The sequence below is a fragment of the Lonchura striata genome, chromosome 2 (assembly GCF_050655825.1).
Source record: "Lonchura striata isolate lonStrDom1 chromosome 2, ASM5065582v1, whole genome shotgun sequence".
In the NCBI taxonomy this organism is placed as follows: Eukaryota; Metazoa; Chordata; class Aves; order Passeriformes; family Estrildidae; genus Lonchura; species Lonchura striata.
The window spans coordinates 38,514,385-38,539,499 of record NC_140704.1 but is presented as its reverse complement, the minus strand read 5'-3'; the positions used below and the strand labels follow the sequence as shown (position 1 = coordinate 38,539,499).

At 45.1% G+C, this 25,115-nt stretch overlaps 1 protein-coding gene across 2 annotated transcripts; it reads right to left on the bottom strand.

The window, feature by feature from the left end:
- Positions 1 to 426: 426 nt before the first annotated feature.
- On the bottom strand, positions 427 to 24,365 carry NR1D2 (nuclear receptor subfamily 1 group D member 2). Of its 2 annotated transcripts, none has more exons than XM_021538095.4 (8): positions 24,047 to 24,365; positions 20,407 to 20,667; positions 18,391 to 18,479; positions 17,363 to 17,507; positions 15,162 to 15,778; positions 11,797 to 11,982; positions 7,832 to 8,042; positions 427 to 3,478 (listed from the first exon to the last, which is right to left on the bottom strand). In XM_021538095.4, the coding sequence occupies exons 1-8, from the start codon at positions 24,060 to 24,062 to the stop codon at positions 3,282 to 3,284; spliced, it is 1,722 nt and encodes a 573-aa protein (XP_021393770.1). In that variant the 5' UTR covers positions 24,063 to 24,365; the 3' UTR covers positions 427 to 3,281. The 2 variants fall into 2 exon arrangements, with proteins under 2 accessions (XP_021393770.1, XP_085425135.1); XM_085569009.1 differs by lacking the exon at positions 24,047 to 24,365 and adding an exon at positions 23,699 to 23,867.
- Between the last annotated feature and the right edge of the window lie 750 nt (positions 24,366 to 25,115).

The window sequence follows — 25,115 nt, the reverse complement described above, 5'->3', positions numbered from 1 at the left end:
ATCTTTGCCCTCCTATTCTGTTTCTTCTATACCTTTCTTATAACCCAAAGACTTGTCTTAAACAGTATTTTTATTTTCAGCTTTATTCTTTAGTGTTTTATCCTTTTCTCAGTTACAAGTTATATTCTCCACATTAACCCAGTGTTTAAAATAACTATTTTAATGACACACCCAAAAAAGCCCTGTCACTGTAGCAAATGGAGCGCACCAGAAAACCCCATCCAGACACCTGGGAAGACAAGAGCAGTGGCACAGACAGAGGGAGATGCTGGCTCTCCCTGCTGCTGTGCCCCAGCACAGCCCCGTGACCTTACAGCAGCTGATGTTCTCATCCAGAAGAGAATCTCTTCTGCTTTGTTCATCCCAGCGTGCTGCCCTCCCTGCCAGATTTCATACAGAGAAATACAAAGAACACGGACACACAAGTTTAGCTTGCTGACATAATGCCCATATTTAATCTTTTAAAACAAGAACAAAATCAAGAATAAAATCAAGAATAAAAATTTCATTTAAGTCATACAGTACATTAATCTTTCAGCAATGACCCAATCTACAGTACTCAAATGCCTGGCATGAAGTCTATTATCTCAGCATTTAACAAGTGTATAACCAGTGACACAGTAAAAGAAGAGCTCACAATACACAGCTAACACAATGAGTTCAGATTTTCTTCTAAGAGTCCAACTAGGGTTTGTAATACATGGGTCCTTTTTGAACCATACTTTAATCAGCTTTTTGTTCAGTCAATCTGTTTGGGGCTTTTTTTTTTTTTCTGTTATGTGAGTTTTTCCATTATGTACAGGAAGATTATTTCGAACTAAATTGCACAAGTTAGAATATCTATCTATAGGCATACATGGTCAATCTAACTAAAAAAAATTCATAAGCAGTAATTACTCAGTCCTGGTTATACATTCCTAAAGGCTTAATAATACAGTTTTAAGAAGAAAAAAAAAATTAAACAAAACACAACAAAACAAAGCTGTAGGGTGGCAATCTCTGTAAGAAGCCTTCTTCCCTCCCAAAACAACCAAGGGCTAACTGTACTTTCCGTGTCTGAAATGGGGTCTACAAAGAAGTCATTGCAGCAACTAAACAATAAAAACCGTGTGACTGTGTCCTCTCTAAAGTCTGAATGGTTCGATGCATAATTCAGTGAAGCTCTCAAACTAATAATACTGGTAGGATGCAAACTGTTAACAGAAATTAGGACAATATGCCCTGATAGAACATTTGGGTAGTAAAACTGTATGTACGAAAGGGTCATTACCCAGTGGTTAAAGCAGCTTGAAGCAGGGCAGCCCTGCCTGGGGAAAGGGTGGGCTCTTCTGCTCCTTAGCCAAGGCTACAGCTGAATTTTCCACACCTCTTATCAAGCACTTGCCCTGCCTGCTCTCAGCCTCCTGTCTGAGGTGGAAACCCCAGCCCAAAGGCGAGGGGAGCACGGCAGGGTGCAAGCCCTTCCTCTTCCCATCCCAGATCCTGATGCTGAGCAACAGGCACAGGTCTGCTTCTGCTGCAGCTCCATCACAGGCAGGAGGGCTCCTCTCAACCCACCGTGGTGCGGGCAGGAGCTCTGCAGGCTGGAGGCCTCCTGGGTCCTGGCCCTGACTACCAGGAACAGACTCCCCTGGAAGAGTAGCTTCACCAAACACTGGAGACCCTGAGGGCTACCTCTAAGGCAAGTTAACTGAACAAATGTGATGGAGCATCTTCTTCCCACATTAGTAAAACATAAACGTAACTAATTAACACAACTGCTTTGACTTCTTTTAATCTCTCTTTTCTGGTGCCAGGTCCTGCTACAAATGGAAAAAAACCCATAGAGAGCTGCTTTCCTAGATGGAAAAGCAGCAGAATCTTACACCTTGTGGATCTGCTCTGTAATGTGCTACTGGCATAAACAACAAAAAAAGTCCCATTTGTTTGGTTGGTTTTTGTGGTGTTTTTTTAGAAAAAAAAAAAGTCCAGACCATCTAATGCACCTTCTCTGCACATCACACACGCTCACATGCACACACACCAATGGAGAGCTCCAGAAGAACAGGCATGGGAACCACAAAGCCCAGATGGAGAAAAGACGTGGGGAATCTCACATTTCAATTCTCATTTAGCAATGAAGCAGCAAAATGATGTATTGCAAGAAATAAACAGTCACAGAACACACATACACCCAAATGCAGCCATGGATACATTTTTCCCATTTTTTCTTCTTCTGACAGACATTGCTATTAATCTGACAGATTCTTTCTGGCTGTGCTGAAGTTTTTGAAGAGCATCTGGTGCTTATTTAACCTTTATCAGAACATAAGAACCTCAGTGGCAATGGACAATCAATCTCATTAGTGCCACAACCCACCATCTCTACTTGAGATTCTCTACAAAACCCTTTTGGAAGTTGAATTTGACTCTGCCTCTTTAGTGCCACTCTTGGTTGGTTTTTTTTGTTTTTTGTTTTTTTTTTTTTTTAATTAACAAACACAGCATATTAATGCAAATTTGATGTTTTCTAAAAAATGCTCAGATAATTAGTTCAGCAATATGCAAAGTGCATCTATTTGGTTCTTTCCATAGATCACCTTCTGTTTTAAGTTTAAATTCCTTCACAGTTTAAAATATTGTGAAGAAATTATATGTATACTTTATGTATAGAACTATTTATATACATACACATATATACACACAACTCTGTACTTTATATAGCCATAAACACTCACTACTTAACTATTTATATTATATACACATGGCATGAACACACGCTCAGTGAAGAGTTGGTGCAGGCTGAAACCATTCCATTGGGTTTAATGGAATAACAACAGTGAAACCATGAGTGAGTTATCAAGAGACACAGACATACATCTATTAGATAAGTGAAAGACCAATTAAATCAGCTCTTCCATTTTCCTATTAGCACAGGATTGTTCCCACCCCATTCCATGCTCCATAAGCACATACGCAGCTACTTTGCATTCAGTTTACATGAGAGGGCAGTGGTGGTTCTTTTTCCTAAATGAAAGAAGAGTCCATTTTACTTGAGCTCATCACAGCCTCTTCTGCAGGAGTGGGCACAGCTGGGCCTGGATGCCGTGGAGGATTCCAAAGGCTGCGCCGCCATCAGCTGAAAGCACCTGCCAAAGCTTTATTGCATGGTTATGGGACAGCTATCGACTGTTCACAGTCTGTGAACTCTCTCCAACAAGTGGTACAACTGTATAAATACATATTTTAGCACAAAACTGTTTAACATGAGGCAAGTCCAAGTACAAATGAGACCTAAAGGCCTATGGGTGAACTTTAAAGGCCAACAGTTCTTCAGAGTGCATGTTGTTTAAGGAACGCAAGTCAGGTAATTTCAAAAGAAGTTTTGTGAAAATAGAGGCTTCGTTTGGGTGATTTTTCATAATTAAGGTCCTTAATGCACGGATTAGTGTTTCCTGAAGTGCCTCCACAGAATTGACATTTTCTATTCCGGAGCGATCTAAACAAAAGGGCAGGGTGAGAGGGAGAGAGAGAAATTAAAAAACAGGAGGGTAGGGGGCAAAAAAAAATATTGACTGAACAGATGTAGTCTACAACATAAAACCAGGGCAAGAATCCCTTACTAAATTAACAAGCACAAGAAAAATCAGATACTTATGCCAGAAGTTTTAAATCACACACCGAAAGTCTTTCAAAGGTTATTTAGCATTAACTTTTCAAAGTACTAAGTTCATGCCAAACTGGCAGCACTGAATCACTATTTCAGTGATCCCTAACCCATGCTTCCAGAGAAGGACAGATTGAAGCAAATGTTTAAATATGTTGCTGAATCACAACTCTCAACCCAAGGAGAAAGACAGGGCACATAAAAGTAAAAATTTCCAACATTTCTTAAGGCTAGCTATAGAAGCCTAAACTTAAACTGAATGTTTGAGGAGGAAATCCCTCTCTGGACAAGCCACAGTTGTTATCTGCACAATGGGATTCTCAGGGGCAAGGGGAGTACAACCATTCATATGACTGGGTACTATTTCCAAGCGAGTTCTGAAGCACTTAAGAAATAAAACATGATGCACCCAGAAATCCCCAGCTGAGGAGAAGAAGAACGTCAACATCAAGACATATATTACGTTCTCACATACTGCACTCCTATCACACCTGAAGCATTGCTTTCAAGAGAGGTGCATTTAAGTTGAACACATCTGGTATCATTAGGTGGAATCTAAGCAAGCAGCTTGAAAGGATGAATTTTTAAGTAAAACATCTCGCCTCATACCCATGCACAGTAGCTTTTTTTTCCAAGCTGTAGCTTCTTTTCTTAAACACTATGTAAATCCAGTAGGGCACATACATAGCTGAGTGACTGGCACAAACAGAAATGTGCTTTGATGTGTACATGTACTTAAGCACTTTGCAGAACTAGGACATAGAATGACAACAGCTTTTTGGAGTAACACTGAGTCAGATTGTACAGTGTGGGAAACCCTTCCTTATGCTGTCAGTATCACTCCCATCAGATTGCTCAGGTGAACAGTCTAGGAAGTCCCTCCTGGACTACTCAGTGCAGTTTCCTATTGCTATAGGAAAAGTTATTACATAATCCAAGTAAGGATGTATCTTGAAGCTGTTACATATGTTTTGTTCCTTTAGGAAGACTGTTCCAGAATCTTCTACAATTACAAGCTCTGATTACTTTGAAACAATTTTTATTAGCACACATTCCACTTCTCTGAAAAGACTGTCCAATAGGTTTGACAGCTGCTGTCCAAGAGAACATGAGTGAGGAGATATCTCTCTGCCTTTATTTATTAAAGGATTTCTCCTGCTTGCCCCCTGCTCTGCAAAAGCTTTGCTCTATTCCAAGCAGGTACAATGACATTTGCACAGAACATGCCCAACAGAGTTTCGCAAGAGCTCTGTACAGTGAGCTCTGTACAGCCTTGCCTCTGAAGGTGGAAGAGCGCAGCCCAGCCTCTCCCGGCTGCCTTGGCCGAGTTACTGTATCCTTCTTGCTTCAATTAGGCCAAGTCTTTTTCCCCCTCTCAGTCTACTTCCAGTTGCTCCCAGCAGCCAGCAGAAGATTTTGTTAGTATTATGCCAGTAAGGGAGAATAACAGAGGGTGTGTACTTCATATTCTTCTACCACAAAGCAAGACCCTTAGTTAAGGGATTATCTGGTCTCTAGACCTGCACAAACCACATTCTTTCAGCTTTGCTTCCGCCTTGCTTTTTCCTCCTCCAGTGGCCATGATCCACCATCCTACCTCTTCTCCACCTCCAACACATCCAGCTAACTGAAGCCACAGGTAAAGCATTCTTTTAATTCTGGAACAGTACCAAGATAATTCCTCAGCACCATCTGAGTGTGATCCTGCTTTTTCTTTTTCTGCCATATGACATGGGAAGGAGAGGATGTACAGGGTTACACACAGTCCTTGCTACTACCCCTGCTTCTTCTGTACATTCTCAGTATTACTCCTTAGAGTGGTTATTCACCCAGTGGGGATGTATCTGACAAGCATTCTCCCAACTAGCAGTATTTAGAGACCTAACTTCTTTTTCCATTGGTGAGTTTTGGTTTTTTCTTAGTTTTAATCAACTAAAAGTCTTTAAAAATATCTTTAATTAGTGCAGCATGGTACTTTATATTGTGGATCACCTAATCAGCATTCAATAGTCACACTCCTTTGTGCTATTGGAACTGATATGAATCCTACTATCTCCCTTTCAGTCTTCTCTTGAATAACCTTCATTCTGAGATGAAGAAGTCATAATGGCCTTTTTCTTCCACTCTCATTTCTTCTTGCATTTATAGCATTTTTACCTTTGCCTCCATCCCCATGTCATTCTCTCTGATCCTGTTCTTCAACTCTTCATCTCTAACAAAATGCCACCTCCCCAACAGCAAATTACTTTTTTGATCACACTGCTCCTCAAAGAGTGGGATGCAGGGATCCGTCTTTCAAGATCTGTTTAATCAACACATGCCCACAATACTTTGGTTCTACAGGCACCTTCTCTTCCTGGCAACCCCTCTCACTGTAAGCATCTTCCCCAGGAACTCTGCTGAGGCAGATACTTCTGTTCTTCAGTATCTGAGCTTATGAAGCCTGCTCGTTTACTCACTTGTACAAACTGCAGCATTTCAATCCAGTCTCATCTAACAGAGTAAAGTTACTCTGAAAACTTCTGAACTCACAGTGATCATCAGGGTTAGCTTTTTGTCTGGAATACAGACCCAACATTGGCTAATAAAGCTGTACTTTTTAAAACCCTGTAACATTTTGTGAAGCTGTCCAGGAAGGCTGTGATCAGACTGCAGATCAGATCATGAGGTAGCTAAGATAGGCAGAAATAATATAAAAAATATGATCTGAAAGATCCTCAGCAACTGCAAGAAGCCCGAATACCAAACACTTTCTCTTTTTGTCCTGCTGCATGGCTGAAACTGCATGCTGTACGTGTTACATGCCATCCCTAAGCTAATCCCTGCTGGGAGCTGGCAATCAGCACGGTGCATTAAAGGCTGGGGAGATGGCACTGTGCTAGAAGCACATTTAACGGAACAGATACACCCACTTAGACTAAAAACAGGTGGGACAGAGACTGAGATATTCTAGGAACCAGGAGCTGAGCAAGCAAGAAGAATGGCTGTAAGCCTAGTTAGTTTGAACAAGAAGAAAAGAGACCTGGTTGCCAGTCCTTATGTTAAAGGCTGCCTGCAGTTCTTGTTAAGAATTTCCAGAGTCTGGAAAGGCAACTAAGACCTCTGGTTTCTCTCTGCTACCTGAACATTTTCATTAACAGATTCCATGCTTCCTTCAGATCATAGTGGCATGCTTCCCTCACACTGCCATTTGTTCTGGCTCTTGAAGTTTGCTAACTCTGTGCCACCCTCTGTTCATTATCATGGCTTACAACCTGAGGAGGCAACAGCTGCCCCGTCCTGTGCTGTGACATTTCAGTTCAGCCATGCACAAAGCTGTCAGAGCGAACTGTCCTACCTTGTTACAGAGGCCTCACGTGCCTACAGTGCCCCTCCTTGATAACAGATGGGTCTAAGTTGCTCATGTGAAAGGCTGCCCTTATTCAAGGAGTTCAGTGCTCCCCAGCTGCTGGCTCATTCTCTAAGTGGGTGTTGCGATCACTCCTGCTACCTACCCCTAGGAGAGCTTCTCACCCAGCAAGCAGGGATTCTGCATCTTGCATTCCAGGCATTATATGCAGAGGTAATGTGCCTAATTTGAGGCTTGAGATAATACTACAGAAGTAGGTGCTTAATCCTTCTTTGAATCTGGGCCAGGGCATTCTGTCTATCCAGGGACTGAAACAAGATAGGAGGCCGGTGAAGATGTCAGTGGACTGGCAGGCTTTAGTGGAAAGAAGTCACCATGCAGATCATAGGGCTTTCTTGCTGACATAGGTAGAGATCAAACTGTTGGATTTAGACTTAAGTAAAATACGCAATAGACTTAATTACAATGCTTGGAAGCAAAAATACCACCTTATCCAAAGACTTATGCTGTGCAAGTCAGGAGTAATTTCAGTGATGCTGCCCTGTGAAACTTAGAGGAGCCAAACAAATAGCATCTAAATGGCCATAGAGCAGATATTTGTTTTTGCATTACATAGAAAGCAGTAGGAAAACATAAGCTCACAGTCACCTTTTTTTTTAAAGTCAGTATTAGAAAGACTAGATATGTTAAAAAGTACATTACAGGCTGCTAGTACCTTAAAACCTACTCAACTGCACTTAGACATAAAATAAGAGGGTATACATTTCACAGAAAACTTTTAATAGAGAGCCACATTCTATTTTTGGCAAAGGTGCAAGTTAACTTTCTCTCCTTACCAGCAGATACCAGGACAACCGCTGTAAACAAACTCATTTCCTCATCACTAAGTTGCAGGGCATTCAGTTTCTCACTAAATTCAAACATTGAATTGAGCAGATCACCAGCTCCCATTGAATGCAAGTCATCCACACTGTACTTCTTGCCACTCAGGAAGGTGACAGTACGTTCCTTTGCATCAAACAAAGATGCAAATCGTACCATTAAAACCTGGAGAAAGAAAAAGGAAGAAAAAAAGAACAACAAAACCAGATAAATGTGGTTGCATTTTTAGAAAAGCCTAAGAAAAAATTAAACTTTCTAACATCAAAGTGTCTTATTAACCATTCTATACTGAAACTGTCAGCATGCTATTGAGCTGCAAAACACAGTGCAAGCTCTGGCCCCATAATCTGAGAGAAACAAACAAGTGACAAAATTAGGGAGTGGATGCAGGGGAGGGGCTACAGCATATGAAAGGCAAGAAAATTAAAATTTAAGCCTCAAACAGCCTGAGCCACACAGACCATGTCATTCATAAATATGCCAGTAGGACAACTTGCTTAAGCCACACAACAGCCAAAGGCATACCGAGCATTAAAAGAAATGTTTTCTTGGCCACACTCGTGATGAGCAAAATGAAGGTACTGAACCAGATTCTCACTTGGCATAAAGTGGAGCAGCTCTATGGAAACAATGCTGATTTACACCACCTGATGATCGGGCCCCCTAGGCATTCTTTGGAAAAGTACCATGCCACATCACTGTACCCACAGGAATGTTAATGAGCTCTGCTAGAAAGGAGCCACATGTAGAGCTTTTAAGAGGCTGGGGAAGCACAGCTTGAGATGGCACCTGGTCTGCAGCAACTGGGAATACCCCTTTGGTACAAGCACCTGGGCTGGAGCAGTTGAGGTGTGCTAAACTTACCCCTTTGGGCTGAAATTTCTTTTGTGGTTTCTCAGTTGTACTGTGAAATGTTTCCCCCTGGAATGGCTTGTAAAGTTTCATTTGTTCATGTTCAACAACCTTACTTACATTTTCAAGGTTTAAGTTGCACAGAGCAGCTTTCTTATTTGAAGAAAATGAACTAACTGGCATTGGTTAAAACTTCAGACTCACTGTAATCTCTTGGTGTGACAGTTGTCTCTTCTCATTTACCCTATTAACTGCACTAATTCAAATGTTTACTACAGGTGAGAGGAGAACCAGGTTTTCAAAGACTAGTGCCTTTGACAAGCTTAAAGAAAGGAGAGTTCAAAACAAATGAAAATGTTTGAGAATTCAAACACTGTTCATGTACATTACATGACCTGCTCCTAAATTTAACAAGGCAAACAACGTGCAGCAACCTTGATGGACACAGGAGCACTATGTGCTATTCACTTTTGTCAGCTAAGCTATGTGTCCTTTGATGACATTAACTACAGAGTGTAGAAACCCAGACACAGAAGCCATCAGAATACAACAAAAACAGGCAAAGGGCAGGCAGACAAAGCTGAATTTGTGCATTAGCACAGACCCACCAGGTATCCAGCAACCTTTCAGTTCAAAAAAGTATTCTCCCTATAGAATTGGGCTTTAGAAACATCTTTAAATAATGAGCAACCAGGATTAGTGCTGGTATTCAAAACTGAAGCCCATAAAAGTTGTGCTGATTTATTCTAAGGCAAAGACTTCACCTATTTCAATGCCACCATTCTAAACAAGGAAGAACAGTTTGGATTGTGGCATAGCACAGGACTGATTCATCCCACTTCACTTCAAACCAGGCTCACACTTGTGTGTGCTAAGGACACACCTGATCAATCCTAACACCTGACCATAGCAACACAAGCACATAAAAACCTCCACTCTGGGAGGTTGCTTGATCATGTCCCTAGCAGCTGTAGTCAAATCTGAGTCACTACTCAAAGGGATCCAAGGACCTTATTAGCTCTACCATCAACTACATTTGGAGGGGAGGTGGAGGAGGGCCCACTCAAAACCAGTTGAGTTCCTTATTTTAGGCTCACTGCTGTTTCTGAGCTGGCTCTCAGAAGAAGCTATGCAAATGCCACCACAATACTCTGAGCTCCCCAGTACTCCCAGTTCTAAGAGACCTTTTTAGCTTGCGTGTGTGTGAATATATATATAGAGCTGTGCAGATTCTGCACCAACAGTGTCTCCATGTGTCCTCTTACCCTCACAGGAACAGGCACTCCTCGAACATGAACTGCTAAGAAGCATAGTGCCAAACCAGCCACACCAGACTTGGAGGCAGCACTTTCACTCAGGTTCTTCTATTAACATGCAGACATTGGAATATCTTGGTTCAGTTAGCCAGAAGACAGAAATGACCTTGGATGCACCAGGCTTTCAAGATGCTTTTGCCTCTATTGCAATGATTTCATTAATCCTGTTGTGGATTTTTTTCTAATGTTCTGCAGCCCTACCTTTTTTTTTTCCTGTTGCTAAGATGCCACATAGGCCTTTAATGACAAGTTGTAGCTCACTAACAGGAATCATTAATGTTTCTTATAAATAAGTGAACAGTGACAAGCATGAGGCCACACATTATTACTAATTCCCCTGGATATAGAAACCTCCTTATCAGCAGTGTTTTTAACCAGCAAAAAAGCATACGAGTGAGGCCTGAGAAAAGCTTCAGGTGAAGCAAGGCCAAGACAAAATGTTTTACTTGCAAAACATGAAGGTTTGCCTTTACATTATAGGGAAGTTCAAGGCAAATTTTTCACCCTCCTCCTCCTTTGCAGAGGAAGAAACCAACATTTTTGTGAAAGGTGAAAGTAGTGAAGAAGCAAAAATACAGCCCTTTCACTACAGGAGTTAGAGATGAATACTAAAAGGTCAAGAATAAGTATAACAGAAAAATATACATGACAGCAAAATGAAGGAAACAAGAAAACTAATAGGCTCCAGGCAACAAGTCTTCCTGTATTAACTTGTACCTTCCAACCCAACAATTATCCATTTGAGGACTGGGCTGTATATATGCAAAGACCCAACATATCACACAAGAAACGTCTTCATTTCAGGTAAATATAAAATCCAGCATCTCTCTTTGAAAGAATAAATCATGTAAACAAGAGCAAAGGCATCACCAATGCTACACTTCCCAGAAAAGCACAGTAACATCAAATACTTGGGACTTTGGCTCCTCTAACCCTCTCTATTCAAATTTCACATTTGAATATTTATGAAATGTGTCCTCTCTACTCAAATTTCACATTTGAATATTTATGAAATGTGTACGGTCTCCAATAGACACAAGGGTCTGGAAGGGCAACTAAAACATGATGTGAAGGTCATCTAGTGAAGGTCACTAATTATAAAACAGCACCAAGCTCTGTGGTATCATTTCCAAATTAATACCACTAATTCACATATACGTCATGACCACAAGTGGATGCAATTAACCACGAGGACCTAGTGGGATTAGTCTAGAGTAAGTCAGGCTGCAGCTGGCACATAGTATCTACAGAGCTGCAGCAGTATAAGTATTTACCATTGTTACTGCACTGGACATGAAAGCTTCAGACACTTCCAAGTTGCCACCTAAGTGGCAACTGGTCAGGATTGGATACTCTGGCTTTTGCAGGAAGCAGAGTGGCACAAGGAAGGACATGCAAACACATTTCTCGACAAAATCTGTAAGTCATTAGACAGCTTTCTAACCTATCCACCCTTCCAGCTGCAGTACAGCTCCCCACAGTAAGCAGTAGCTAGAAACCCCTAGTTATGCATTTATTAATGCCCAGAGAAGGGTAGAAGAGCTGAGCAGTTTTGAGCTCATTGGAAAAGGGACAGGTCACCAAGGTCTGACCAAACAGATCCCTTGGACACCATCACCTCAGAGAACACTCAGAGCATCCATGAACAAGCTGTTTTTGCCTGATATACCCAGTTCCATTTGGTTCTGTTTGTACAGGGTCAAACTGATGCACAGCTTGTCAGGTTTGCAATATATACACACTGGTCTCACCTCAAAGGTCCCAGCCTTCAGAAGATTGACCTGGTCATGCTGGGAGAGATCTCGGAAACCTGGGATGCGCTTAGCGAACTCCACCACTTCCTTCACTGCAGGAGTAAAACTCAGGGAAAACTCTTCCCAGATTTCATGGCCAGACTTGTTTGGGTCCACATGGGGAGTCTTACTCATTGGGCACACCTGATGTTTACAAAACACAGACAGAAAACAACTTTTAAATGTATAATTCCAAATACTGACAAATACCTAAGAGAAACATGCTTACTATTCAACAAATCTTTGCAATAATGACACAGAGAAAAAAGAGATCAGTATTCCTCAGTCAATTACCAAAGAAACTGGATTTCTTCCCCTTGCTTTAAAACAAACAAGAAAATCCATGGGATTGTTAGAAATCTGTTTATAAATCTGGAACCTATAACACCATGTACTGCGAAAGACCTGACAGAACCAAGGTAATGCTATTCTTCCCTGATCTCAACTGATCTGGGTCTGACATCTGAATTTGTCTTTACTTGTATTATCCCTGTAACTTCACAGTAAATTGCAATTTCACAATCAATCAGTTGCAATCTCACAGTCACTGTAACGTTCATTCTCCTATCTTTCTTGTTTTGCAGGCAACAGAAGTGCTTCAGTCAAGGTGATAAAGATGTCAACACCAGAGCAAGAAAGCAAGCCTTGGTTTCCTGAGTCACAGGTTTACACCCTCATTACAAGGATAACCCTCTTCTGCAAGTTTGCTTTTACTTGTATCACTGAAGGATAACACCAAGGAACTGGTATTCCAGTATTTCTCAGTCACAAGATGACATAATGCTCTTTCTTTTATACAAACGTACAGCAATTTTTTTTTGTAGGAAAGTCTGAATCCATTACACGGAGATCAGATGTATCAGTCAGGGCTGACTGCCAATAAATTCCCTCTGCAAGAGCCAACCAAAAGCTCTGCGATATTTTCAGTTCTAGCTTCTAAAATTTACATCTTTTAATGAAGCTTAAATCTTTTAATATTCATTTCACCTGTCATCATCAAGGACAAAAATTCCTTTTGAGTATTCCTCACATGTATACTAAATGGTATATGCAATCCCACATAATGTCAGCAAAACAAAGAGAAAACAGTGAAATAGATTACCAATTCCTCAGAGCTGTGCTGTTTTTGCAGGGCATCTTGAATATGGTAATTGCCTAGTAATTCTTTGTGTGGGAGGTCCTAGGACTACAAGACTATAATATTTTGACAAAAGAAAAGGTCTAGGCACACAACCAGAAGGACAGCAGATGCCAACCACTGATCTGCCTGTGATATTGCAATGGTTCACATAGGTATTGTTATAAATACAGCACTTTCCGAAAATAAGGTATCTCTGGTTCAGTACCCTGCTCTGCAATGGACAGAAAAATCACCTTAACTTGTCATTGTACAACAGCACACCCTTACCCACAGGCACTCAGTCCCAAGAGGAAACTACCACTTCCAAACCCAGTCTGTGGTCTCTTGATAGACCTCTGCCCAAGAACCAGAGTATCTCAGATTAGAAGAGACCCCTAAGGACCGAGTCCAACTCTGTGCTCCTTGCAGAACCACCTGAAACTAAATCATATGCCTAAGATTGCCATCCAGACACTCCCTGAACTCCGACAAGCCTCCCATGGAAGCAGTTGTCAGCTTGTACAGTCACCAGTTCTCTTCAGAGGAACCTCTTCAGGAATGACCTGTTCTGCTTTTCTGGTTACAGGGGTATTGAGTAAAAACGACCAAAACCCTGAACATCTGCCTCCATACTAGTTCAAAGCCTAATTACTTGCCCTTATTGCTGCTGACTCATTTTGGTCAGATTCTGAACTCGCTGAGTTCTTGTGCAAAACCCTCATTCATATCACGGATGTTGGGCAGGGAGGGGGAGCTACAGTGCTCTGCTGGATTTGGTTCTGCCTCCTCATCACTGATTAACTCCTGCCTGCAGCTGCCATGCACAGGTCAAACTGATCTCTTCAAGGCAGCACCACTCCCTGCCTGCCCATACTGACAGGTTCTAACCTCTGCTTCTTAGGAGTGCCAAGAATGCTGCTGTATCACCACATACTTTCCCTGCAAGGAAGAAAAGGCTAGGAATTATTACTTGCCATGTTGTAGTGCCTGGAGTCTGCAATTAAGGTCAGACCCTGATAGGGATGGCATAGTCTATATATGCAGTAGACAAAAAGAACTTTTTTTTTTAAAGAAAAAGCCCAAAAAACCAAAAAAGCCCCCATGGAAATGCAGCATCAAAATAAACACCTTTACTGTGGAGACCTTTGGGGGTCTTCAAGAACATGTGAAGGATCTTCACAAAGTAGGAGGCAGAAAAACAGCGGCAGCTCAAGTATTTCAGAAAGGTCAGGGGCTCACACTTCACACCAGGAGCACAGGATGAGAACGAGGATGTTATGTTCTCCCATCCCAGGCTCCAGTGATAAAGAGAAGGACAATCTATTTTAAGGGGCTTACAGAAATGGTTGCCTGAATGGCAGAGAAACAGCAGGTGCAAAGCAAATGAGAGGGACCTGTTAAGCAAAGGCAAAAAAAAAACCTCAACCAAACCAAACCAACAACCATATGCAAAAATCCAAGAAGCACCCTTGTTAGGAATTCAGTGAGAAAACGCTCTAGCAAAGTCATCTAAGGCTCCCAGAAGTGTGTCTGGAGCCTCACTTGTACAAGTACTATAGAGAAGACCCTGAACTTCTTTCTAATGGTTTAACTGTGCATCTTCCTCCTGCCTCTGCTCAGATTTGAACATGTTCTACAGTCAAAAGGATGCACAGCCTGTAAGCCTCATTAAAACAAAACAAATAAAAAAATCCCCATCACCAAAAAAGCAGCCTACCCTGCAACAGAGATTTTAGAGCCCATAGTAAGGCCTGTAGACTCGCTTAAAATCCTAGCCCTGGGGTTTGACCCCAGAAATTTGCTCTTGAAATCCTTTAAGAAAATACAGTACACATGACTGTATAGATTATTTCAAAGTAAAGTCTGCAAAAGGACTGAGTGAAAAGGGAAATTTATAAACTCCTCTTTTCATTTTAAAGTCAAGTTACATAAACCCATGACTTTTCTTTCAGCCAATAGTCTTTGATGTTGTTTTGCTTTGTTAGCTAAAAACCAAGCCAAGAAACCCCATTACTTGTATGATTTCAATCCTTCACATCTTGAGACATTTGTCCTTCATCACAAGTTTGCACTATCAAACTTGTGTCACCCTTTAAAGATTCAGCAGTTGTGCCAATTGTGTGCAACTTTACTGACTACTGAGGCACAGTTGGATCACACCCACCAATAACTAAGTCAAATCAAACAATTGATATCAATATACCAGATGCATTCTTCCTCCAGTGCTGCAAGAGTAAGTGGTATTCTTGTTTGGAGAAAAGCCATCTTCTGGGATCCTCTCATACATTCGCTGAGTGTAACCACTGGTGAAGTTCATGCAGTGGCTGTTTGGGAAGCACACAGGGTGCCCGCTTGGATAATGCATTGTGCTTCTCCCTTTGTACTGTCCACCAAAGTGCTGCTCTCTTTCAGGGTACTGAGGGCCACCGAGGCCACCAACACAGTGCTCGCTGCTCAAGATGTACTGCTCGGTGTTCTTTGACACTCTCTCCCCGCTCTGGGGCTGCATCATCTCTGCTGGGTTTTGGGACTGTTCTTGGTTGTACATGAAAGTGTCTTTGTGGGCCCTAGTGACCATACCAATCACCTCCTCCTTAGCCATGTCAGCACTAGGAGGGGGAGAAGGGCTTTTGATGGTTTCTCGCTCTTGTTTGGGCTTGGAGGAAAGATCTTCTTGAGGTGCTTGATCTTGATGTTCTGTCAATGCTTCGTTGGGCAAGTGACCACTGAACTGACTGTTCATCATGGTTTTCATGGCACTCTGCATTTCAATCAACATCCTCTGTTTTTCACGTTTGGGAATACGGCCAAATCGAACAGCTACCAAGGTGGAGAAATGGACAGTAGTGGAAAGAGGGGGGAAAAAAAGAAAAAAAAGTCAGTCCTGAAAATGTTAGCATGCACACACAGAATACACACCCCAAAAAAAAAAATCCTGCCTTTTAAAACAAGAATTTAACTGCTCTCACCAATACTACAGCAGGGGTATTACCAGTGAAGTCAAGGAGCTTCTGGGGCATAAGACTGGCATGAATACAAATGTAGGCCATTGTTTAGGGAGAAGGCAGCTCTAAGGCACACAGTCTGTAATGCCTTTTCCCCTTTTGTCTCAAACCTGGCTATGCATTATACACACAGCTGTGTTAACTGAAGAAATGTCAGGCTTTAAGATTGGACCTATTAAATCAGCACAACTTCATGAGCTGACAATTAGCTGAATGTAAACAGAGTTCATATCATCTTTGCATAAAAGTCCTAACAAGACAGATCCTCACATACCAATTACGTAACTTACCCAAACAAAAGAATCAATGCTAAATGAAGCTTACCTTGGCAAATTTTCTTGTAACTTTGCCTTGACAAGGACATTTTCTGCTGGCAAGGGGATGGGCATCATTGTGGCTGCAGCACTTTTGACCCTGTCCTAGGGAATCTACAACTGCCTCCACCACCCTGTCCAACAGCAGCCGCACAAGGGCTTATAACCAGTTTCGACTGATGTAATTATGCAGCAGTCCATCATTAATGTAACTAAGTCTCTTTCATTAAAGCAGGTGCAACCTTCTGCACAAACAAGCGCCTAGGGGATGAAATAACTCCTATGCATGACAAGAACTCGGAACAATTATTTAAAATAAGTTCTAACACTCCACCCATTAAATTATTAACAGCTCGAGATTCCTAGTTCTTGTGAAATAAACACCCAGAGAAAATTTAAAAGTGAAACAGAAGGAAGAGTTCTGGTTGTGGCAGTAAGCTGTAGCAGGCAAATGAACTACACTTTCAGCATTATTTATTAAAATGGCTCAAGGAGTGGACAGTAAGCAAGGTGGTCAGAGACACAGACCAATATCACCATTTCCTCCTTGCCTTTCCTCTCCCTCTAAGAAAAGAAAGAAAGAAACAAAAAAGGAGCAGATACATGCTCATCCTAAGCACACAAAGCTAACTCTTTAGACTCTACGGTGACTACTCTAAAGCTATCAGGTTGGGCAGAATTCTCTTTCATTGAAAAAGCAAGAGTAACAAAAGAAAATAGAAAAAACAAAGACAAAAAAAAAGAAAAATTTTCAGATTCAGGTAGGATACAGCCATAAGTCTTAACATTAAACCAAAATCAAGACACTTGTTACAACCATCCCCCTAGCAGGCCACTGCAGCACATCCCACTGCAACAGCTCCACAGACGGGAGGGCAGCTCTGCAGCTGCCCACAGTATCACTTTATGAGCCCACAACACTCATGGAGCAAGAAGGCAAGCTGAACTAAATGCTCTCAGACAGGGAACCTCTCTCTGACAATCGGGCTTGGCTGCATTGTCTGCCATTAAGACCCTCAACAATTGGTTTTGAGGTGGACAGCAGATTCCCTCTCAGAGGATCCCTTCTCAGTACAGGAACGTACCATCTCTTGACATCCCAACAGACAGGCATTTTTTGAAACGACACTGCTGGCATCTGTTCCTATTCATTCTCATTATAGAACAGCTGTTATTCTTCAAGCATTTCTTATATTGGATATTCTGCTGAATGCTTCTTCTGAAAAAACCCTGTAAACAAGCAAAAAAACCCCACAACTATCATTACAGCACATGTTAAATCCTTCCACCAAGATTCATCTCTCTGCAAGCACAGTAAACCTCATTGCATCACATCAGCAGCTCCAAAGACATCAGCCCCAATAGATTTTAAAGAACTTGGTACTCCTCATGACTTACTTCCCCTTTGTGTGTGATCTATATGTAATGTGAACTAATTACAGAAGATGCTAAGTTGTTCCCTGCATAGTCAGCATCTAAGAGCAGATCTCCAATATTACCTCTATCACTGTATCAACAGTTCCTAAGACATGCTCTCAAGCATCTATGACATCAAGTGCAAAGATGGGAATCAAAATAACTTATTTTGACTTCCATCTCTGCAGTTTGGTAAGAAAACCATCCTTCAAAGGTAATTTTTTCAAACAACCACTTACTGCTAATAAGCTCCTTCACAGAACATTTGCAATGTTAGAGACTAAGAAAATACCTATCTAGTTCTGGCTTTCCCTGTGGTATAAAGAATTGCTTTTCCAAAGCTGTTTTGTTCTGTGTCCCAGCCCAAGTGACAACTCACACCCACTATCTCTTAATGCAATTAACATGCACATGTCTTGCGTGACATGGACCTTACCACCTCTGCTTCCAGCTCCCGTTCTCTGCGGTGTGCTCCAAGTCAGGCAGGATTGGACAAGGGGTGGGAACAGAAAGTACTGCAGAGTTTGGAAAATGCTGTGTATTCCTAAATGGTTTGCCTGTTCCCTACAGCTTCTGAAATTTCTCATTTTTAATGGAGAACTATACCAAATTTGTTTTGGCGGCATCACCCCTTTTTCCCCTATGGGGAGAACTTGAGCATTTCACCAGCAGAAAGGTGAGCAGAAATATAGCTCACCTTGCAGCCCTCACAGGCATGAACACCATAATGAAATCCTGAAGCGACATCTCCACAGACTTTGCAAAGAAGAACCATGCCATTAAATTCTAGAATCAAACAAAAAAGTCAAGGATATAGAAACCAGTGACAACTGCAGGACCATGTTTCCAGCTTTTAAAACCTGGACTTAAATCAAAATATGTCAGGTCAGTTCAACACATGAAAAAACACAGCAGAAGAACAGACAACATGAATGTACAAACCCCATGAACGGTTCAGAAGTTACCAGTGCAAAGGTGGGGGGAAAAGAGGACAAACACGAAGCACTCGCACGAACAGGGAGAAAGCACACATTCACTGTTCTGTCAGAGTAGCACTGCACTCAGCAGCAGAAAAAGAAAGTCTGCTTACATTTAAGCACTTTTAAAAGGACCATTCAGTTAACTAGGCCACCAAAGTTAAGGCTCAATCTGTTTTTTCCATCAGGACAAGAAAGCCTATGAAAGGCTACAGTTTCTCCAACAGAGAACAAACACTTCTTAAAAAACAGAAATACTAAAAGACACTTTATAATGTATTCAACACTGGCCATACACTGTACCTATCTGATAACAATTTAGGACTGGTAACTCAGTCATATCTACGTATGTAGAGACCACTCATTTGAGTGCATATCCAGAACGGCTTGCACACTTAAACTTGAAAATACCTTCTCAATCATGTAAAAATGCTCATGGTTTAGGTTTTTTAAGTTTTTCCCCACCTATTTTATTTTAGCTTGTCAATAAATTTTTTTTGCAAGTTCTAAGTGCTGGTCTAACATTGGTTTCACTGAAGCCAATGGGAATTTTACCAACAAGTTCAGTAACCACAAAGTTACCTTAATCCAACAGAGACAGCTGGAAATACTCCCACAGAAACATATTCTACCAGAAAAGTAACTTATTTGACATTTGGGTTTCATTTGTAAAGAGGAACTAAAACATTTTTTAAGGTTTTCAAAAAGAAAAAGAACCAAACCACAACTTTTTCTTTTTTTTTAAACATAGTACTGAGCTAAAGAAGTTATCTATTCAAAGAATTACAACAGGTTTAATTTCAGGAACCTCAAAAACTTATTTACTAAAGAAATTTTAAGTAGGGTTCTTACTAAGAACTTAAGGTAGGAACACTTAAAAAATAAAAAAAAGAAAAACAAACAATAAACCAACAAAAAACCCTATCTGAGGCAGAACTATCAGACACTTATTCTAGCTTCAGAAGAATCCAAAATTATAAAACAATTCTGCCAATAAAAGAATTCAGCCTTCAAAAGACTAAATTTCAGCTGTTTGCTGAATCACTCATTCCAGTACATATTTTGAATCCTGCCCTTCCAAAACTGAATATACTTCTCTACCACTGATCTTTCCTGATTACCAAAAGAAGCGTGAAGTAAATACGTGGAGATAGATTGTTATACGTACTTTAAAAGGCCATTCTTTATTTCCAGTTTACAAGTATTTTATTTTTCACATCCACAGAATTATGACTTGGAATCCAAAAGATAACTGCTCTACCCACAGCTACCCACATAAAATCATTATGCTTGGGTAATTCATTTTGTTCCTCACGGCTGGTGTGGGGAGGGAAGATGAAGGAGCAGGGGACAGAATATGAAAGAACAGAGAAACTAGATTTCCAAGACAGTACCATAAATACTCTTGAAAGCAATTTCTGATTACAACATCTTTACTTCATCACTTCTTTTTACCAACTGTTTGACTTTGCTAAGATCAGCTTTCAGTAATGAAAATTTAAAGTAAAGCTGGACTGTATTTATGGACTGTTTGAAGTTGTCAGCAATGGGACCCCCATTGTATTAGCATTTGCACGGCAATACTATATGTATTACCAGACATATCATGCCAAAAGATAAAAATGGAGACTTTTCTATGCGCCTACAACACAACCCAAAGAAGACCTGGCTGTAACACACAAGGTTTTAATACATAAGGAGAAAATGGTGTTGTCAGGGACTGGCACCAAACATACTTGTGACTCCATTATGGCCTTTTGTCAAGCCAGCAACACTCGACTGGTTTGTTTTAATAGCCTCCTCCAGCCGATCGCTCTTCGGCGCCCCGTCAGAGCCTTCACTGCTCCGGCCATTGCATCCGCTCTCCGAGGAGGAGCTGTTCGGAGGAGATGGTACAGGCGAAGAGGACGACTGGAAACCGCTGTCTGAGCTCTCGCTGTGACATGAGGCTGGGCTAGATGCCGAGCTCGAAGAGCTGATGTAAGCTATCACACCCCCTAAGGCAAGAAAAAAAAGGCAGCACGTAGTGACATAACCAGCAGACATGCACCGCTGCCATGTGAGCCACGCCGTGACCCAGCACCACCAGATCAGCCATTACATGCTCCTGGGAGCACTCCTTTCCCTCCCTCTCTCCCTCAAGCTTGTTTGTCTCCATTTGTTTTCTACAGCTGACCTCCCAGTCTGCCTCATCCCCTTCTCCCATCTTATCAGCCTCCTCTGGTCCAGGCCGAGATGAAATGGCATAACCATAAGACAGAGCAACAAGCCATGGTGCTGGAAGGATGGGGCAGCAGGGACAGAGCATGGAGTGACCCAGAGGGGGTTTTCCTGGCCACCCTCTGAGCAGAGCTCATCTGGAGCCAGAGCAAAGACAGGATCTTACAGCGCTGTGGAGCCAGAATGCAAACAAGCTAGGTTAGGGACAGAAATAGGGCAGAGAGAAAGACTTCATGCAGGCTACACGCCAGAGGCACAGAAACGAAGGGCTGGGAGGTGCTCACAATGCAGAAGGGAAGGGGGCAAGGGAAGGAAATAGCACTGCAGTCTGGTTAGCCTACTGAATGACATTTGTCCGACTGCAAGGCTTTGTAGCCTTTCTAGCAGCAGCTAAACTCCAATTGCCAGTCTGCTATTTGCAAACAGCCTCTGTCCTGCTGCGTCTTGCAATCTGACACACTTGAGAATCCCTCATATGAAACAGCTTTTTGTCCTCAGGCAGACCTGGGAGCAGTTCTAGCTTTTCACAGGCTCCTTCTTCTTGCTTGTAAGCAAGAGAAATTGTTTGCACTTCATATGAGTTTGTCTCCAAGACTCAGCATTTCAAAAGTCAATATAAAAACATTTGGTGTTTCACTCAAGAATTTCAAAAGCCATAGCCATGACACTGTTTAAATAAGTTACACTCAGTATGTTCTACATTTTATGCCTCTATTGCTCAGTAGACTCTCTTCACTGATGATTCAGGACATTGCAGCAAGGAACTCCACAAACCAGTAAGAATTAAAAACTTTAAAAGGGCCATGCACTGCCTTCCTTTGAAGGAAAAAAGCACTGGTGTTTGTACAGAGTCCTTGATCAACTGAACTAGCATGGCAGGCAGAGGCTGTAGCATCTTACATCAGCCATACTCTCCTCACAGATAAAAGCAGTGATATTATACAACCCTGGAAACACCACTGCTTGCAGGGAACAATTCTGACTTAAAAAAATTCAATACTTTTATTAAACATAACTGTCCTCTTAGCATCTCTGCAGCAACAAAACTGGCCCACTTCTTCATTTCATTTTTTTCTACCAAGGAAACCCTTGTCAGGAGGGTTCCCTAAACAGCACACGGCCCAGGAACTCCTGGCAGAACTGCCTGGGAGCAGAAGTCAGACTAAGGGGCCATGTGACACGTGCAGGACACACAGATTGCTGCTCACGTTCCCAGTGTCCCTGGACCCTGCCACAGGGGTTGGTCCTGCACAGATTTTTGTTTTTTTTTTTTTTAAGAAATCCTCCACACAGCATAGCACGCATTCCAGATCAGGTTTTCAGAGAAAGGAGGATTGGCAAAGGGGGTCATGAGTTCAGCCAAGGCATGGGAAACAAGGCATCATCAGCCACCCGTGCTGGGCTAAGCCACCACCTGTTTGACAAAGGTCTGTGCCATCCCCCGGCGCCGCACGCGCCTCTGCCAGGTGCCAGGTCAAAGCTCACTGCTCACCTGGTCCAAGGGAGGCACCGGGCTTCTCAGCCGGCGCCATCCTTATCGGCAAGGGGCAGATGGGGACACGCAAGCACAGCCCCTGCAGGGAACTCCACGTTTCTCCACACTGCCACCGTGCCCCATTATCTTTAAACCCTGCTCGTAAAAGAGACGCTCTTTTCCCTCAAGGGTAAGGCCAATGTCACAGAGGAGCACAGAAAGTGTGTGCCCGTGGGGGAGTTTCACCCCTCTTCCCCTTAGAGCTGGAGGAGCTCCAGATAGCTGGGCTGCTCTGGAACCCTAGAGAGCTTGGCAGTCTTGCCAGCGTCACAGTCGCAATTTCTCGTACTTTTTGTTATTTTAGAAATTACACTTCCTTGTGAACCCTGTTTTTGTTTGGTCAGCAGTCGAAAGTTGACTCGCACAGAGCACAGGGTGACATCTCAGAACAAAGAGCACAGACACGGAGCACGTACGCGTGCACACGGGTGCCGGCACTCCGCAGGAACGGGGTACCGGGGTGCTCGACGGAGGAGGCAGCCCCGGTTCTGGGAACTGCCAGGGATTTTCTCCGGGAACCCACCTGCCGGAGGGTGGTGAAATGAGCCCTTCGGGCTACGCGGAGCCGCGCTACTGCTGCTGCGGCGGCACCGCCGGCCGGGTGACAAGGACCCTTTGGGCTCCACCTGGCGGGACTCACTTCAGGGATGGGGCGGGGGGCACCGCAACGTGCTGGCATTCCATTAACACAGATCTGGGAAGCGGTAACGCCTCAGGGGCACAAAGCAGGCGGCGAGCTGGCCGGGCGATCCAAGCGGCCCCAGGGACGCTGCGGCAGCAGGGGCTCCACGGCCAGCACCCCCGACACCGCCGACCTCCCCGGCTAACGAAGCGGGAAGGGAGCAGGGAGCGGGGAGCGCGGTCGCCGTGCCCGCGGCCGCCCTCCCGCCTCACCCCATTCCACCGCACCGGGGCTGCGGCTTTTCCCTGCCGCGGTCACGCGGCGCCGGGGCTGGAAGAGCCGGGCCCGCCCTGCGCTGCCCCCGGGCCGCCCCCTCCCCGTTACACAACACCGCCCCCGCGCACCGGGACGGGCCGCGTGCCGCCGCCGCCGCACACGGCCGCACCGCGTGTCCCCCCGCGACCCCGCGCGCTCCCCCGCAGCGCGCCGCGCCGCCGGCCGCCCGCCCGGGCCCCCCACCCCGCGCTCCGCCGCGGCGGGGGCGGAGCCGCGGGAGCCGCGGGGGCGGGGCCGCCCGGCGCCGCAGCTGCGGCGCGGCCCCACGTGTCCCCGGCGCGCCCCCGCCGCCGCCGCCGCCCCGAATGTAGGTCACCAAAACAGCGGCCGCCCGCGCGCCTCACGTGTCCGCGCCGCCCGCCGCCCCGCGCCGCCGCCCCGCCGGTATTATGCAATGCGCGCGTCACCGCCCCGCGCGGCCAATGAGCGGGCGCGCCGCGCGGAACGTAAACACAGCGCGCACATGGCTCGCCCGGCGGGTCCATGTGAGGCGGCGCGGGGCCGTCCCGGCCACCAGCGGGGCCGGGGCCGGGCAGCGCCGCCGCCCGCCGCGCTCCCCCCGCCCCGCCGCGCCCCGGCCGACCCCCGCCCGCACGCCCGCGCCCGCCCGGCCCCGCGGGACCGTTCCGCACTGCTGCCCCCCGCAGCGGCCGACCTCGCTTACCCGCACTGACTTCCATGGCGACCTCCTCCCGCAGGGGCACGGGCGGCGCCGCGCTGGGTTCCGCCGGGCCCGGCTCGGCTCCGGTCGGCGCGGCGCGGCTCCGCTCGGTCCTTGTCTTCCCAGCTCCGCGTCCCCGCCGCAGCCCTACATGCAGCCGGCGGAGGCAGGCAGGGAGCGAGGGAGGGAGGCGACCGCGCTGTCTCCTGTCAGAGCAGCGGGTGCGCGTCCCCGCCGCGGCGCCCTCCCCTTTACAACAAAAGCGCTCTCGGGGAGCCGCGCAGAGCGAGTGCGGCACCGCCGCCCGCCCCGCCCCGCCCCTGCCCCGCCCCGCCCCGGCGGCCGCCCCGCCCCGCCCCCGGCCGCCCCCCTCACCCAGTGACACACTTTCCGCGCCGGCGGCCCCGCTCACGTGCGGCGGGAGCGTGCGGGAGCGGGCGGCGCTGCGGCGGCGGGGCAGCGCGCCCGGCGGGGTCCCCCCGCCCCTCGCCGCCGGTGCGGCGCGGCAGCCCCGCCGCGGTCGCTGCCGCAACCGGAGTGGCGCTCGCCCACCGCGGCCGCGGGGCAAGGTGAGGGGCGGCGGTGTGTGTCAGCGGCTCCGGAGCCGAGCACCGGCAGGAAATGCCACCGCTGTGACTGCCGCAGCTGACGAGCTCTCTCCTATCCCGACACGAGCATCTGACAGCTCCCAATTCCAACTGTCAGCGCTCCGTGCCCTCTTAGCCGCGTGTTTGCTTACTGCCGGGAAAAGGGAATATCCGGGAGAGACCCCTCTCGGCAGCGCACACGCACCGCTGCAGCCATAAGTCTCTCCCTCTGCAGCCATAAGGAGAGGCCATCACATAGTTGATCCCAATCTCAGTCTCTCCTGTTTTCTGCCAGGACGGGATTTTGTCACTCCCGGAGCGATTCCGACCTCTAATACCTTATACCATGCAGTGATGTCTCTGGGAACAGATCTCCCGCAACGGGGGAGGCATGCGCCCCCAGAGGATCGAAAGCAGGGGTGTCCCAGTCGGGGTCCTCATACTCCGGCTCCCAGAGGGAAACCCACGAAAAAAAATGCACAACA